We start from the raw sequence: 17,712 nt of genomic DNA on the forward strand, positions 1-17,712 counted from the left end.
ATATAAAACTGTTCGAAGGTCTATGGCACGTCACGTGACAGATAGAGTTTAATCAGACTAATTAGCAGCTGTGTTCATTTATTTAAACGCAATGAAACTCAAAGACAGCCGCGGATGACCGATATAATACAGCGATTAAACATATGGCACTAATTTGATTAATAAATAAGACAGAATACATTTTATAAAAGGCATTAAAAGAGCGTATATACGACTACTCACCCAAACTGTGGAACTGATAGCAAGTATCGCGATGTGTGCTGAATGAGACTTCTTGAACGTGATTTCATAGCGATAAACATCTCATGTCCTCGTGTCAAATTCTGACGCCAAAAGTTTCCCATTGAAAGCAATGAAGGTCGTAGTGCTTCGATATTCGACGCCGAGAGGCACATTTGGCGTCATAAAAGTGACGCTAGGGGCGCTTGACCATGCTTCGGTTTTTGACGCCTTTGGAGTGAGAATGGGTTGTTTATTGAAGTTCATTGTAAAGACATTGCTGCCAGTCATTTGATTTTTAACATTCATAATGCACAGTGTTGATCTAAATGCATACTAGGCTCTAATTGAATGTACAGTTGTGTATTTACCTGATGCCGCGTTATCAATGTTGATTCACTTTGTAAAATCAACACCTAATTCAGCGTTAATCCAATGTCTACAGAACAACCATAATTCACCCGTGATGAAGGTAAGATGGTGAAACAAAGTTACGATTTCAACAGTGAAACAATGTCACGATTTACATTTGTTACAGTATCAACGCTGATCAAATCTGCACAATTGAAAGGTAATTCAACGTTTATTCAACCATAGTACTGACATCATTTCAACGTTGAAATGCTGGCTGGGACAGAGAAAGGTGTGGCCAAATTAAGACTCAAAATTGCCCCCTAGTGGACGAGAACGTCCCCAACATAACATAAGGTTTAAAGAAGACAGAGAGGTACAGAATCATCACGGCCTGCGTCTGGATGGAGAGTGAACCGATACCCACCAAACGTTCTGACCTCACCTGCATGTTTCTAGTTTGTTCACTTCTTTAGGAATCATTCTAGAAATATTCCTTGTAGGTTTTGAGTTATTTATTTTTGTAAGCTGCAAATAAGTCCAGTAGAGTGAGTTTAAAGGTAAAGAGAAAAGCATAAAACAGACTAGTTATTAGTATATTTAGTATTTTCTATGCTTGATGAGAAGGATCACATTAATTTCAAATTTCATTTCAAAGTCAGAGTATTTCTTATTCCTTCTTAAAGAGACTGTTTGATTTATTTTACTGATAAATGTTAATTAATGCATTAACTATCAAACAAGTATTAACATTATTCCTGCATGATTACATCTCCTTGATGGCTGCTAGCGTTAGCTACCTGGCATTTAAGTGAAGTGAAATTCAGCCAAGTATGGTGACCCATACTCAGAATTTGTGCTCTGCATTTAACCCATCCGAAATGCATGCATGCATGCACGCACACACACACACGCACACAGCGCCTGGGGAGCAGTTGAGGGTTCGATGCCTTGCTCAAGGGCACCTAAGTCGTGGTATTGAAGGTGGAGAGAGAGCTGTTCGTGCACTCCCCCCACCCACAATTCCGTCCAGCCCGAGACTAGAACTCACAACCCTTCGATTGGGAGTCCAACCCTCTAACCATTAGGCCACGACTTTTCTTTGCGGTAACAGCACCCGAAATGCTTGAATAATCAGAAATTCTTACGTTTGTTCAAGTATGATACAAAGATCTGTGTTGTCCATGTGTTATAATGGGAACCGCAATATTTCCGCGAGAAATATCGAACCAGCTGTTTGGTTTCACTGTAACCGTTTCCTTAGAAACACGGCTTGTAGTCTTTTGTGACATTGTTGTAGCCCCTATTCCACGTATTGCAGAAGAGACAAATGTTTTGCAGACTCCCTTAATCTCATTATCCAGGCAAACTGCTCACCTTTTGTCAAAATTCACCATTTTGAAAGCAGAATCCCTCGTCTATGTTGATGTGTGAACAGCTTTTTTCTTTCATAAATGTTAGGGTGTTTTTTTTAAGATACAAATATATATACACAAAGAAATATATTTTATTTTTAGTTGTAAAAATAAAAACAATAGGACAAATTAAATAAACGTAGTTTAAAGTGAAATAAACGTTTTTTTTTAGGTAGCCTACAATTGGTTTATCTAAAATCTAGTAAGATGTCTACAGAAATGGAATAATTAAATGTAAATAAAACTGCATAGCTTTCACTGTATTACTTAAATATAAATTACATTTTATTAAAGTTCGATACAAAAGTTATAAAGGCAAGAGCAGTGAATAAGTTTATTTTGCTCTTTAAATCCGTATTAAAATACACAGGCAGCAGCAGGTTCATTATGCTCCATGCTATTTTGGAAATTTACATACATCTCTAACGATAGACACTTTATGCTGTTGCCGCAATATATCACCATACTGCCAGCCCTACTCATTAACAAATTGAAACTTGTTTTAAACAAGTATTCTTGTCACTAATACAGATAATGATAATAAATAAATTGGTTATGTATATATCTATAATGTTTTAATTTCCGTATCCTTTTTTTTTTCTTAACAAATAAATAAGTTGTTATCCTAGTATGAGCCTGTTTGTCTCTCTATACACAAACACAGATGCTTGTTGTCATTTGACCAGTTTTAAAGGTCTTGTGGTGGACCTTGAGGATGGCAACCAGGTCAAGTTGGCAGAGGACAGTACTGTCTTGCAGCGAGTCAATTTCAGTATGTCTTGTGTGTGTGTGTGTGTGTGTTTCCTTTTCTGGAAAAAGATGAACTGTACGTAAAGAAATGTATAAACTTCTCTTAACCTTTTATATTAAGCTATTAATCTATTTAAAACAACACATGGCAGTAAAAACCTTAGTATTGACGATATCACAAAGCATTATGGTCCAAAAAGAGAATGGAAGCATTTTAATAGCCTCAATACCTCGTATAAACAATCTGGTAGGATGTGTTCTTGAAGTTCATTTTATAATGTCTGATAACAATTAAACACTCATAAGTTTATTTCATCTGCTGATTTATTTTTGTGATGTGGTATTTATGTTTCTGCAAATTTAGTGTTTACCACTTGATTATTTTATCAAATTTATGTCCTTGCTTAAATATGTGATTAAGTGCACTTATTTGTTGCAGCAAAATACTATTTTTATGATAACTATTTTGACCTCCCTGGTGCTCTTCTCTGTGCCAGAGTGGTGGATATGTTGTACAAGGTCAAAATAAATCAATGCTCTTCACGAATGCTATATGTCTATTGTAGACAGCAGGGGTTCAGATAAAAAATCGGCAGCTGGCAGCAGGAAGTGGCTGCCATTGACAGCCGGAAGGCAGTAACTGGCAGCCGGATGGTAGGCGGGACCTGCCGATCGGTGGGAGCCAATCAGTATCGACCAACGTGGGCGCAACCAATCAGATATAACTGCACCCAAACGCTTCAGTAATGGTTGCGATTGATCAAACGGTAAGTTCAGAAATTGGTCATCGGAGTAATTAATGTTTTTTTTGCGTTGTAAGTTTGATTTTAATTGTTATCTTGGTGAACGACTTGGTAGACTTGGTGCCTACTTTGGTTTAATTGTTCAATAAAATCTAATTAGTGGTAGCAACGTTGTTTGTGTACCTTGTTTGGGGCCTACCGTTTGACGTACCATTAAATTTGAACGTTTGTTAGCGTGTTAACAGTCTATTGAATAATATAAAAGAATGTTGTTTGACTGGAATGATGGAAGATAAATGTGCAACACTAACCATATATTTTTGCATGTTAAGTCTTTCAGGAGATTGTGTGATATACATTAACTTAAGAGTTCTTAAAAGAAGAATCCCTTTTTTTTTACATTATTGAGGTGTGTTTTCTCTAATACTATGCATGTGCAGAACTGTTCTGTGTACCAGTTGAAGTTGTAAGCATGTGAATGCACAATTTTTTTTTTTTTTTTTTTTTTTACTATAATTTTTACATTGAAGTAGCTTTTGTAAACATGCATTTAGAAAAGAAAAAAAAAACATTACTGATGTGTATCTTGAGACAAAACCATGGCATTGACACCTTTTTTTTTTTGTAATACCCAATAGTTGCCAGATGCTGTCCTGTTGGAAATTCTTCTTTACGTGATCCTGGAGGAGGGTGATGCTACAATATTAAGTCTGTCTTTGGTTTGTTCCAAATTCAGAAGTCTGCTGTACTGTATACAGACTCCTTTCGAAAGAGGGCACAATCCAGCTGGCTTGACTGAGTATTTTCTTTTACATATTTGATTAGAGGTTTAAAAAGGTGCCATAACATTACATTTCTCAGTTGCCATGTCTGAATGTTTATCTTTGTAATAATGCTGTTTTCATACTCCTCATCTCAATATACAGGTGGAACAAAATGGAGAACAAGTCTAAGCCATGTCAGGAATTCAACAAAATGTACACCTTGCAGACACTGCGACGAGGTTTACATCAACTGCTTACCAGGTGTGCAAATTATGCATGAAAATGTAATCACTGCTCTGTACATGATGACAAGATGCAATGGGAATAATCATTAATATGGCTGTGCATGCATGTCTACTGTTAATAAAGCAATTTAGGTATTAATGTCACCATTTTCTTATGAATAATAAAATGCAGCAGCTAGAATTCTTACTAGAATCAGGAAGTATGACCGGATTAGCCCAGTTCTGTAAACACTGCACTGGCTCCCTATCAAACATCGTATAGATATTAACATCTTCAATTATATTAATCTGTTTCTTTTTTATTCGGAGGTCACTGCAGTCACGCGGATCGAGTACGTATCCAGACCAGATGGTGGATCGCACCTAGAAAGGACCTCTACAGCCCTGAAAGACAGCGGAGACCAGGACAACTAGAGCCCCAGATACAGATCCCCTGTAAAGACCTTGTTTTTACTCCATTTTGTCACCGGTGGAGTTTTGGTTCCTTGTCGCCTCTGGCTTGCTTTGTTGTGGTCACTTCATTTACAGCGATCTCATTGACATGATTGCAAATGATTCCACAGATACTATTTAAACTGCACCGAGCTGAAGGATGACTTCACTGAATTCAATGATAAACTGCCTTTTAAACTGACTACAAACTGAGTTTACTAATGTCCTTCTGCATTATTGACTGACACACTATTTTCCTATTTAATACTGTAAAGTTGCTTTGCTTTGATCTGTATTATTAAAAGCACTATATAAATAAACAATGCTTGACTTGACCATGTTGCAAGAGGAAAATGAGGAGAGATGCACATCCACCCTGGGTTGTACAGTGATTGGTGCAAGATGCTGGAGAAGTAACTCCATCAGAACTCCTCAGTTCTGATCTAAGAGTCTTGAAAATCCCTCCGGATTGTTGTTAGTGATTCTGATTGATATTTTAGTCTGCTTGCTTACTGGATATATTTTATACTGTTTACATTGTAAAGCACTGACTTTGACAACTTACTAACCCAGTTACAAATTTAAAAGCTACTTTATACTAGATATATATATAGTTGTTTCTTGAAATACTACAAATATAACCGCAAATTATGATTTTAAAAAAAGGTCTCTGAGACTTCTCTCTTTTCAGTCATTTGTGTATATAGCCTATAATAAATATACAACATACACCCAGTAAATGCCACTCTCGTATATAAATAAATATAAATACAAATTGTTTTATTTCACACAAACAATGATACATGCATGCATAAACATTCAGCTGGAAATTAACGTTTAGCAAAATGATCTTATTTCTTTGTTTATATTTGATCAATATTTTAAATCAAATAATATACAATACTGACCTTTATACTTATTTTAAAAAGTATTAAACATAATCATAAGCGTATATAATTATTTATTTGTCTTGTTGCCGCCGGCAGCCTCCTCCAATTTCCGGGTATTAGCGACAGCTGCCATCCGGTTTTATTGGCAGCCACTTCCTGCTGCCAGTGACAGCCACTTCCTGCTGACAGCTGCCGATTTTTCGCTGAACCCCCTCTCATTGTAGATGTGAAGTAGCATTTGTTAATTAGCTGTAAGGGTTGATGTTTACTTAATAAAATGTATGTTGTCAAATGTTATTGTTTTCATTTATATTTTTTTTAATCCTAGCAAGGAGCTGAAATCACATCTGACATTTGGAAAGACATTGTTGCTGCTATTGACCATAATTACAACACATCTGCATTTTGTGGTATGTAGAAATAACCCTTTTATACTCTGTGTATGACAAGCATTTCAAAGTGTATTTAAATTCTGATATAATATAAAATGGCTGTTTTTAAACATTTTGAATGTTTATTTTTAGTTATCCTAAGATGATTTTCAAAGTTTGAAGTCAGTGTAAGAAATCATTCAGGATGAAAAAGTAGAGGTCTTTGTACTGAGCACTTACCTCTGGAAAACATTACACTTTTACCACAGACATAAACAAACAGCAGCACTGGCACTAAAACTTTATTTGTGTTGTTATTATAATACACACATTGTGAGATATTACAGAGTTAAATGAACAAAAACAAACAAACACACAAACAAACAAACAAAAACAATAAAACAAATCATACAATTATTATTAGTAGTATTAGTATTAGTATTTAAACCATTTATTTAAAAACCTGGCTCAATAAGAATACTAAACACAGGAACCTTTTGTTAAAATGTGAGCACAGGAAAAAGACAAACACAGCACCATTTTAATACATATCCATCAGTTCAGGTTTCAGGCAAATGCAACAGGTCCATTGTCTAATTTCTTGGATAATTTTTCTTGGTGTTCAATAATAATTGAGATTATCAAACTATTTTCATACAAATAGGTCTTTTGTAAATCAACAAGATATAGACATGTTTTTTTATTCATCCTTTTTAATTCTGCATGACTCTTGGGGAGATGAGAAAATTAGTATAAAGGCAGACAATTTTTGAAATAGAAAGATTGAGGTTTTCTTGAGTGTGTTTATCACGTTGATGCAATCAAGAAACCAGAGAAAGAACAGTGAACATTACCATCAGCATAAATGCCATTGGACTGGTCATCTGGAACCTGGATGTACACTGTGTCATGGGAATTCAGCATGAGGACTGTACTGCCAGACATCTGGTCAAGGAAACCTTTGTTGTACTCATCATATGAAAACATGACTGGATCTCTGTTTTTGTAAAGTGCTACCAATGCATTTGCTCCATTTACATGCATATGGAAAGAAAAGTAGTAAAGTCCTGGAACCTCACAGGTGAATACACCAGTGCTGGGATTATAGTGGTTATCTCCATTGTAAACAACCTGGTTGAATGCAATTGGTGTTCCAGCATTAGGATAAGCTGTGGTAAGAAGAGCTGTGAATGCTGACATGGGTGCCTTTATCATTGTGTGACTAACAGGCATTGCCATCTCATGGGATTTAATTGGCATGCTTTTTTCAGGATATGAATAAACAATCTCACCTGGGGGTCCAGGTGGCCCAGGAGGCCCTGGTCGACCTGGGAGACCATCATGACCTCTGGCACCAGGAATTCCGGGAGGACCCTGTGGTCCAGAAATTCCCTTAGCTGTGAGCCCTGCTGGGCCAGGGAGCCCTGGATGTCCTGGATGACCCTTAAGCCCTGGTGGACCAGCAGGTCCTACTGGGCCTGTTGGTCCTCTAGCTCCAGGGATGCCATTTTCACCCCTTGCACCTGTTGGCCCTTGAAATCCTGTATGTCCCTTTTCTCCTGGTGGCCCCTTGCTACCTGGGATACCTGGTGCCCCAGTAAATCCTGGTTCACCCTTGGGACCCTGATGGCCCATATGACCTATTGGACCAGGTGGACCTGCTGCACCTGGAACACCAGATTTCCCTGAGAAGCCTTGTGCACCTTGTTCACCTTTTGCACCTTTTGGGCCAGGTGCTCCAACCAAACCAATATCACCCTTAGCTCCCTGTGGACCATGTTCTCCCTGGAATCCTCTAGCACCCTGAGGACCTGGTGGACCTATTGGACCAGTAGCACCTGGTTGACCTGTGTGACCCAATGGCCCTGGTTCTCCCTTTTGGCCTGTTGTACCTGAGGTTCCAGACACTCCCCTTTCTCCTGGAAGTCCAGGTGATCCAGGTCTGCCAACACCTGGCAGACCTGGAGCACCTGGCTGTCCTGCTGGTCCTTGAGGACCTTTTTGTCCCATTGGCCCAGGCATACCTGGAGCACCATTAAGGCCTGGTTTTCCTGGTGCTCCTATTCCAGGTGCCCCTGTATGACCCTTTGGTCCTGGTATTCCCATAGGACCTGGCGACCCATCCCTACCTGGCATTCCTGACTTTCCAGGCTCTCCAGGATATCCACTTGGTCCAGGTTTTCCAATTCCAGGCTGACCTGGCTGACCAGGAGCTCCCTGAGGGCCCATTGGACCTTGGCCACCAGGTGCTCCTTGAATACCATAGCCAGATTCTCCTTTCTGGCCTTGCAGTCCTGGAATTCCAGGAAGACCCTTTAGACCAGGTTCTCCACGTGGGCCCATTGCTCCTGGAAGTCCGTGTGGTCCAGGCTTTCCAGTAGAAGAAATGCCAGCAGGTCCAGGGATTCCAGGGGATCCTGGTGCTCCTCTTGCACCTTGAGGTCCTGCAGGACCTGGATGTCCCTTCTCACCTGGAAATCCAGGTGCACCTGATTTTCCAGGTGCGCCTGGGGTTCCAGGTTTACCAGGTGAGGAGTAGCCTGCTGGACCTGGTGGTCCAGGTGGACCAACCGGACCGGGGTGTCCAACTCCATTCTTACCAGGAATTCCTGGTGGGCCAGGTAGGCCGGGAGCACCAGGTTCACCTGGGGCGCCTGGAATACCAGGTTCACCAGCAACAGCTAAGAATAAGATAAAAATATAATGTAATTTAGATACAATCTTACATTACTTGAATAATATAACAATATATTAATTTGCTTGTAAGAAATTCCTTAACATACACACTTGGCTCAATATCATGGTGATGACATAATTTAAACCTCAATTTTGACAAGCAAAATTTTGAAATTTGAAAGCAAAATTTTCATCCTTGACGTTCTTAATAAGAGATTCATCAGCTAGTACATTTTCTGTCAATGGTATATTTTTTAATCTCACTGGTGATTTAGTCACATGTGTAGACTAAAAATAAATATATTAGGATAAATAAATATATTAGAACAATATTTATGTTAAATGCACTTAATGTATTAATGTGCATGTGCGTGTGTGTTTGTGTGTGTGTGTGTGTGTGTGTGTGTGTGCAGGTTTGCAAAATGTCCTCACTATTTAAAAAAGCTCTCACTAATATACTGAAACCTGCTGAACACCAACTAGTAAGCTGGACCTCACTAGTTTAAAAGGTTTATAAAAGCGTCGATAGCTCCGTGGGCAGCGGCAACATGTAGTACCATTGCTCTTTGGGCATCCCGGCTCCCGGACGTGTCATGACCCCCTCACCCTCTCACCCACATTGCTTCCTGTTGGCCTACTGTCCTGTCTAAATTAAAGGTGTAAAATGCCAAAAATAAATTTAAAAAGAAAAAAAGTTTGCAGCTCCAAATAAGCTTGCTATTTAAATATCTAGTGCTTTGCACAATTCTCTGTGAGGGCTATTTTTATAGCCAGGGGTAGAGTTTAGGCAATAGAAAATATTAACCTGATATAAAAACTATGGAAGTCTTTGAGATTATATTAGTCCTCACTAGTAAAAAAATGCTTGTTAGTTGAAATGTTTGTAAGTCGTTATACCATTTGTTTAGATAGTACTTGACAAGAGACATCATTAACTAGAAGTGAATCACCTGTACAAGTATATTTTAGAATAAAATATGCTGTAAAATTATTTACATATAGACATAGGTGCTGCACGGTTGGGTTGGATTGTTTGACCTCCATAGAAAATTGGGATGTTTTTTTTTTTTTTTTTTTTTTTTTTAATTTTTTAATTTTTTTTTTTTTTTGAAAGAGTTCTTGTCCAGAAACTAATGGTATAGTTTAACACCACAGTGTGGCTTATGTTGGGCACTCCTGTTATATAATGTGGTTACATCTGTTTTGGAGATTTTACATTATGGTGATTGTGGTGTAACTGAAGAGATATTAGATAACTAACAGTATTTGTAAATATGCTTTTTGCACAAGGACACAAGCACTATTTCTCCCTTTTGTAAATAATTATTAGAAATCTAAAGTGATGTTAGATACATTTGTTGACTGTAGATCCAGATAATAGATCCAGATTTGTGTACATCTGAGATACCCTCATGACGAAGAGGCTAATCTAATTTTTCAATCTAACTAGTTATTTGTATACATGTATGTATTTTTTGGCAAGGCAATCTCCCTTAGTGTATTTTCTCTTAATATTGCACCTGCTACTGTTATTCTGTATAAATACTCTGATGCATTTCACATGACGGAACATTACAGTGATGAAATACATTAAGTATATATAAATCAGAAGTAAACTCACTGTGAGATTTTGTAGGATAATGCATTTTCTTCACATTATAGTATCTTTCAGGGGTGGCCTCAGCCAGTACCACAAGAAGAAGAAGAATGCTTGTTACTCTGAGGTCCATTTTCTAAAGCTAAGCCTGTAAAGAAATTATGAAACAAAAACAATAATGAATAAGTGACAAAAAAAGTGTGAGGACACACATCTCCCACTCATAACACTTAAAAATGGGCATTATTAACAAGAATGTGATTTCAGTATATATAAACAAGATGCATAATATCAACATAAAAACAAAATTACAAAAAAAAAAAAGCATCAAATGCATGTCTAATCATCCGGAAAACCTTGCTTTTCCAATTGCATACTTAATAAACAGGGTCCAGGAACTCACTGACACACATAGAAAGTAGCATCTAAATGATCATCTTCTCCCACCTGTTCCAGCAATGCCATCAGCATTAAGCTGGAGCAGAGGGCTATAGAACAGCTGTACCCACCTGCAGGCTGGAGCTCCAGAAGTCAGGGGTGGTCAGGCTGCTCTCCCGGCCAATCTGTATATTTGTAAGTTTCCAGTCAGTCTGTAGAAAGTCCTGAGTCCTGTTCACAGGAGTGGATTCTGCTATTTATACCAAATTTGCTTCTCCAGCAGCACCCAAAATCTCCCTCCCTCCTTGTGTGATGTCAGTTTTAATGATGGGTATGATGTCCCATGTGAGTGCATGGCAGATCTGCATAATATGGTAGTTCTTATCATTTTGATCTGTGGTCATGCTTTGTTTTGATCCTTACAGGCAATAATAACAATAACAATAAAACATAAATAAATAGGATGTTGACAGTATATATATTAAACACTGTTTTTTAAAGGGACATTTTATTTAAATTTTTCTTTAAGTATTGTGCATATTTGATCAAATTTTAACTTTGTGCATTTTGGAGGAAATTAATTCCTTGCAGCTGTTTTGTGCATGAGGCGTTTCATTTTTTTATTTAGCATGTATTATGTTTCTGTGCATGAAGTATGGTTATTACATAATGGTTTTGCATAATCTTTTAAAAGAAAGATAACTGGTTGAAAATAATGTAGCATTTGTCTATGTATTTTCTCTCCTTTTTGATTTATTTCTTTAAAAGCATCTCAGGATCAGTGTCAAACCACAGCTCAGAATATGGGTGAAAGTGTGGTTAATTCTACTGTAGGACAGCAGAGGGCAGAACTGAAGTGTTTTTGTCTTCACGTGGGAACTGTTGGGTGCACTAGCCACAGAAGTCATGATTGAACACTTGTCAACTGAAGTTGTTTGGTTGCAGTGTTAATTTGTAACGACAGATAAAAGAGGAGGAAGCAATTGCAGGCAATCAGATGTTGTTTATTGATAAAGAGTGTCCAGAGTGTTGGCAATGGCAAGGAAGGTCTACGGTGGCGTGAGAAGAGCGGGATGGTGAAGTCAGCGGTGCAGGTGAAGGTGGTCAATGGTTGGAACCAGGAACAGACCGGAACACTGACACGCGGACGACAACACGAATCCAAACCAGCACACAAACACGGAGGACGGTAATCCAGCTAGTGCATGGAGACATAAGAGAGGATCTGACAACAGAGAGAGAGCGAGGTGAGTATAAGTAGCAGAGGTATGATGACGATCAGCTGGAGCGAGACAATCAACACCCAGGTGATGACAATCAACTAAACGAGCACATGGAGACAACGTAAGTACAAAAACAATAACAAAACGTGACACGGAGGAAACACTGGATTTCCTACCGTGACAGTACCCTCTCCCCTAGGACGTCACCTGACGTTCCCAGCCTGCTTTACCTGTAGATTGTAATCATCTATAAGGTGGTGATCCAATATGTCCCGAGCAGGAACCCAGCTCCTCTCCTCCGGACCGTAACCTTCCCAATCCACCAAGTACTGAAAACCGCGTCCCCTCCGTCTAGAGTCCAGAATACGATTAACCAAATAGGTGGTTTCCCCATTAACGAGACGAGGCGGGGGGGGAACCGGAGCAGGCGGATTAAGACGGGAAGAAATCACCGATTTAATTTTGGAGACGTGGAACACGGGATGAATCCTCCTGTACGCCGGAGGAAGGCTAAGACGCACGGTAACCGGATTAATAATCTTGGTAATAGAAAACGGGCCAATAAATTTGGGAGCAAGTTTGTTAGAAACGGACCGCATAGGAATATTCTGGGTAGAAAGCCACACTCTTTGACCGACGACGTAACGGGGAGGCTTCGACCGGTGGCGATCGGCCTTAGCCTTGGTGCGCGACCTAGCCTGGAGCAGAGCTCTGCGAGCTCTGGTCCAGGTGCGGTGACACCTCTGGACTAATGCGTGTGCGGAGGGGACCGAAACCTCGGATTCCGTACTGACAAAATTAGGTGGTTGGTACCCTAAACTACACTTAAATGGAGACATGCCCGTAGATGACACTGGCAAAGAATTGTGTGCGTACTCCACAACTGAGAGTTGCTGACACCAGGACGAAGGATTATTGGAAACCAAACATCGCAAAACCCTCTCGACATCCTGATTGGCTCGTTCGGTTTGACCATTGCTCTGGGGATGGAACCCGGAAGAAAGACTAACAGTCGCTCCTAACAATTTACAAAATTCTCGCCAAAATTTGGACACAAATTGGGGACCCCTGTCAGAAACCACGTCTGTCGGGAGGCCATGTATGCGGAAGACGTGGTCAATGACAGCTACCGCTGTTTCCTTGGCTGAAGGTAATTTGGGCAAGGGAATAAAATGAGTCGCCCTCGAGAACCGGTCCACTACGGTTAAAATCACCGTATTACCTTTAGAGGGCGGGAGGGCGGTGATAAAATCTAGCGAAATGTGGGACCAGGGTCTTGAAGGGACAGACAGCGGTAAGAGTAACCCATCTGGAGGTCGATTGGAAGTCTTACCAATAGCGCAAACTGAACAAGCCAAGACGAAATCGTGGACGTCACGAGCCATACCAGGCCACCAAAATCGTTGCTTGACCAGAAATCTAGTTCTACTAACCCCTGGGTGACAAGCAACACTGGAACAATGACCCCACTGGAGAACGTCTGACCGTAACCTCTCCGGCACAAACAATCGGTTCGGTGGGCAACGAGCCGGGGGCGTTACCCCTTCTAAGGCGGTCAACACCTTCGATTCGACCTCCCACCTGAGCGCGGAGATAATGATGGTCCCCGGTAAAATGGGCTCGGGAGTAGCAGTACGATCGGAACGCTCAAAAAGACGGGATAAAGCATCGGGTTTGATGTTTTTGGAACCCGGCCGGTAAGAAAGTGTAAAATCGAAACGACCGAAAAACAATGCCCACCGAGCCTGCCTGGAGTTAAGTCTTTTGGCGGTTCTAATGTATTCGAGATTCTTATGGTCCGTCCATACAATGAAAGGTACACCCGACCCCTCAAGCCAGTGACGCCATTCTTCCAGTGCAAGTTTGACTGCCAACAACTCTCGATTGCCAATGTCATAATTAACTTCTGCAGGAGATAAACGGTGAGAATAATACGCGCACGGATGCACCTTTCCGTCTGAGGATGCGCGTTGGGATAACACTGCTCCTACCCCCACCTCTGACGCGTCGACCTCCACTATGAATTGACGTGAGCGATCAGGGGTGACGAGAATGGGAGCTGAAACAAAGCAGCTTTTCAGTTTGGCAAACGCAGCCTCAGCTGCGTCTGACCACCTGAACGTCAAACTAGGGGAGGTCAAGGCGGTCAGAGGAGCGGCTAGTTGGCTGAAATTGCGAATGAAACGCCGGTAAAAATTGGCGAACCCCAGAAATCTCTGCAGGGCCTTGCGAGACTCTGGGGATGGCCAATTTACCACAGCCTTAACCTTCTCAGGATCCATGCGAACACCCTCAGTCGAAATGATGTGTCCTAGAAAAGAAACAGACTGTGCATGAAAAACGCATTTCTCCGCCTTGACAAACAATCCATTCTCTAGCAACCGCAGAAGCACTCGTCGTACGTGTTGCACGTGTTCCTGGAGAGACGAAGAAAAAATCAATATGTCATCCAGGTAAACATATATGAACAGATCGACCATGTCTCGCAACACGTCATTAACGAGTGCTTGAAAGACTGCCGGCGAGTTGGTTAGCCCGAACGGCATAACGCAGTACTCAAAATGGCCTCTAGGGGTGTTAAAGGCAGTCTTCCACTCATCCCCCTCCCTGATGCGGACCAAATGATAAGCATTACGTAAGTCCAATTTAGTGAAAACGGACGCTCCCTGCAACCTCTCAAAAGCTGAAGACATAAGCGGCAAAGGATAGGTATTCTTTACCGTTATGTTGTTCAGCCCTCGGTAGTCAATGCAAGGTCGCAAGGATCCGTCCTTCTTTCCCACAAAAAAGAACCCCGCCCCCGCTGGAGAAGAGGAAGGGCGGATAAACCCCGTTGCTAGAGAACTGGATATATATTTCTCCATGGCCGCCGTCTCTGGAACAGACAAAGAATATAACTTGCCCTTAGGCGGAGAAGTACCTGGCAATAACTCTATCGCACAGTCATAGGGACGATGAGGAGGAAGAGAATCAGCACGAGACTTACTGAACACCTCCTTCAGGTCGTGGTACTCCGCAGGCACGCTAGCCAAATCCACTGCTTCCCCCTGAAACACAGACTCAGAAACATTAACACCAGCAGACAAAAGACAAGACAAATGACATTCCTCGCTCCAGCTAACCACAGATCCAAGGCGCCAATTGATGCTGGGGTTGTGTTTCTGAAGCCAGGTGTGACCGAGAACGATGGGGGATTGAGGTGAGTCCGTAATGTAAAATGATATCTCCTCAGTATGATTGCCAGATGTGGTGAGGGAAACAGGTAAGGTGGTCTGAGTGATGACTGGTAGTCTGTGTCCATTGAGAGCAAAGGGTGCAATGGGGTGTTTGAGGGAGGTGAGAGGAATGTTAAGCTTACTAGCGAACTGGAAGTCCATGAAATTACCCTCTGCCCCAGAATCCAACAAGGCGTGATGCTCGAGTGCGTGGGTGGACCACCGTAGACTCACCGGAAGGAGTGTCGATGTAGATGAGGTCTTTCTGGCAGAGATCCCACCCGATAGTAGCCTCCGTCTTACTATCGGGCTTGGTCCTTTTACCGGACAACGCTGGATGTGATGTTCTTGACTGCCGCAGTATAAACATAGTCCCAGGGATCTCCGCCTGATCCTCTCCTCCCGGGAGAGCCGAGCTCGCCCCACCTGCATGGGTTCAAGATCTCCCGGTGGGCTGACCGCAACATCTGAGCGCTGATACTGAGCCTCCGGTCTGTTCGCGAGAACTGCTCTCCCCCTCCGTCTGGTGGCTTGATCGAGTCGATTCTCCACTCTGATGGTTAGGTCAATCAGACTGTTGAGAGAAGTGGGGAGCTCGACGGCGCGGATCTCCTGTTGGATGCGGTCAGCCAACCCATGCAGGAAGTGAACCCACTGCGCCTCCTCGTTCCACTTACACTCCGCCGCCAGGGTGCGGAACTCAATCGAATAATCGGAAACGGACCTTTCCCCCTGACGTAGGTCCGTGAGAAGCCAAGCCGCTTCCCTCCCGGCGGCGGAGCGGTCGAAGACCCGTCTCATCTCTTCCGAAAGTGCGTGGAACGAGGCACAGCAGCTGTCTTGGTTCTCCCACACCGCCGTCCCCCAGAGGGCAGCCCTTCCTCGGTGTAGAACGTGCGGGGCTGCAGGGCGAAGTGCAGAGAACAATGAGACAGAAATGATCGACAGAAATCTGGCTCACCCGCATATTTCTCCGGGATGGGGAGGCGTGGTTCGGGCTGGGAAATCCCCCCGGAGACGATCGGCGGTGTGGGTGGCGTGGGAGGCGCAGCGGGTGACGATTGTTGTTGTTGTTGCGTCTGGAGAACGAGCTCGGACACCTTCGTCACCATTGCTTGGAAGGCTCGACCCATCTCATCTATCGCCTTGTCTTGGCGATCCATACGACCCACAGCTCGTTGCAGAAATTCTTCGAGATGAGATGGGGAGCGATCGCCTGCTGCTTCCATGATGGTCAGATCCTACTGTAACGACAGATAAAAGAGGAGGAAGCAATTGCAGGCAATCAGATGTTGTTTATTGATAAAGAGTGTCCAGAGTGTTGGCAATGGCAAGGAAGGTCTACGGTGGCGTGAGAAGAGCGGGATGGTGAAGTCAGCGGTGCAGGTGAAGGTGGTCAATGGTTGGAACCAGGAACAGACCGGAACACTGACACGCGGACGACAACACAAATCCAAACCAGCACACAAACACGGAGGACGGTAATCCAGCTAGTGCATGGAGACATAAGAGAGGATCTGACAACAGAGAGAGAGCGAGGTGAGTATAAGTAGCAGAGGTATGATGACGATCAGCTGGAGCGAGACAATCAACACCCAGGTGATGACAATCAACTAAACGAGCACATGGAGACAACGTAAGTACAAAAACAATAACAAAACGTGACACGGAGGAAACACTGGATTTCCTACCGTGACATAATTTTGACAGGGAGTTTTGATTTAGTCTTGTTCTTTAACTTGAGACGAAAATGCTTTAATAGTCTTTTTAGTCAATTTAGTCTTTCATAGTTTTAGCCTAGTTTTACTCAACAAAAAGTCATTGCATTTTTATCAACTTTTTTTATCAAGTCATTACTTTTAGTCAAACTGCACTTACCAACATCTATTTTGGTTACTATTAAAGGGATGTCCCAATCTGAGCCCCTGCTCTTTGAGGTCCGACGCTAAAGTGCCCTTGAGGTCCGGTCTGCCCTCGTAGATGTCCATAGATGTCCATCCATCAATTCTGAACATTCAGTCACAAACATGAGGTGCGAGCGGTCACGAGCGTGGATGGGAGAAGGGCGCTTGTTTTTTTTTTTTCAAATGAAAACTTTGCAGGCAACAGTCAGGCACCAATTGACAGCACTCTGATCCAATGGCATTTAGGCATCGTCAGACTGACAGTACTCTAGCCCAATGATGGTGGGGGATCCAGTGGGGCCATGCTACTCTTTATCTCAACAATACTTAAATGTAGTGCCAGTAGAGCTGTAGTCAAGTCCAGCTTTGTCGAGTCCAAGTCAAGACCAAGTCCAGGACTAGTAGAGTCAAGACCGAGTCCAAAGAGGTTCGAGTCCAAGTCAAGACCAAGTACAAATGAGAGAAAATAGGATCCTCTTCAAGACCACATACTTAACAACTGATAATGTATGTGATGCGAGAGACAGCATATCTCCTAT

At 42.1% G+C, this 17,712-nt stretch overlaps 1 protein-coding gene, 1 long non-coding RNA gene and 1 pseudogene across 3 annotated transcripts; 2 read left to right on the forward strand and 1 right to left on the reverse strand.

Annotated features, from left to right (window-relative positions):
* The first annotated feature begins 2,615 nt into the window (after nt 1-2,615).
* Nucleotides 2,616-17,712, forward strand: part of LOC113062717 (5'-nucleotidase domain-containing protein 1-like) — a 58,491-nt pseudogene continuing 43,394 nt past the window's right edge.
* LOC113063508 (uncharacterized) lies at nt 3,447-4,478 on the forward strand. 2 transcript variants are annotated; one of them, XR_003278697.1, is made up of 3 exons: nt 3,447-3,502; nt 4,117-4,277; nt 4,405-4,478. It is a non-coding gene; the product is annotated as an uncharacterized LOC113063508 (long non-coding RNA). The 2 variants fall into 2 exon arrangements; XR_003278698.1 differs by having other exon boundaries at nt 4,117-4,315; nt 4,405-4,423.
* LOC113063507 (collagen alpha-1(X) chain) lies at nt 6,467-11,105 on the reverse strand. The gene is made up of 3 exons (XM_026233959.1): nt 10,963-11,105; nt 10,478-10,601; nt 6,467-8,861 (listed from the first exon to the last, which is right to left on the reverse strand). The coding sequence occupies exons 2-3, from the start codon at nt 10,584-10,586 to the stop codon at nt 6,988-6,990; spliced, it is 1,983 nt and encodes a 660-aa protein (XP_026089744.1). The 5' UTR covers nt 10,587-10,601; nt 10,963-11,105; the 3' UTR covers nt 6,467-6,987.

Source organism: Carassius auratus, chromosome 45, assembly GCF_003368295.1.
Source record: "Carassius auratus strain Wakin chromosome 45, ASM336829v1, whole genome shotgun sequence".
Lineage (NCBI taxonomy): Eukaryota > Metazoa > Chordata > Actinopteri > Cypriniformes > Cyprinidae > Carassius > Carassius auratus.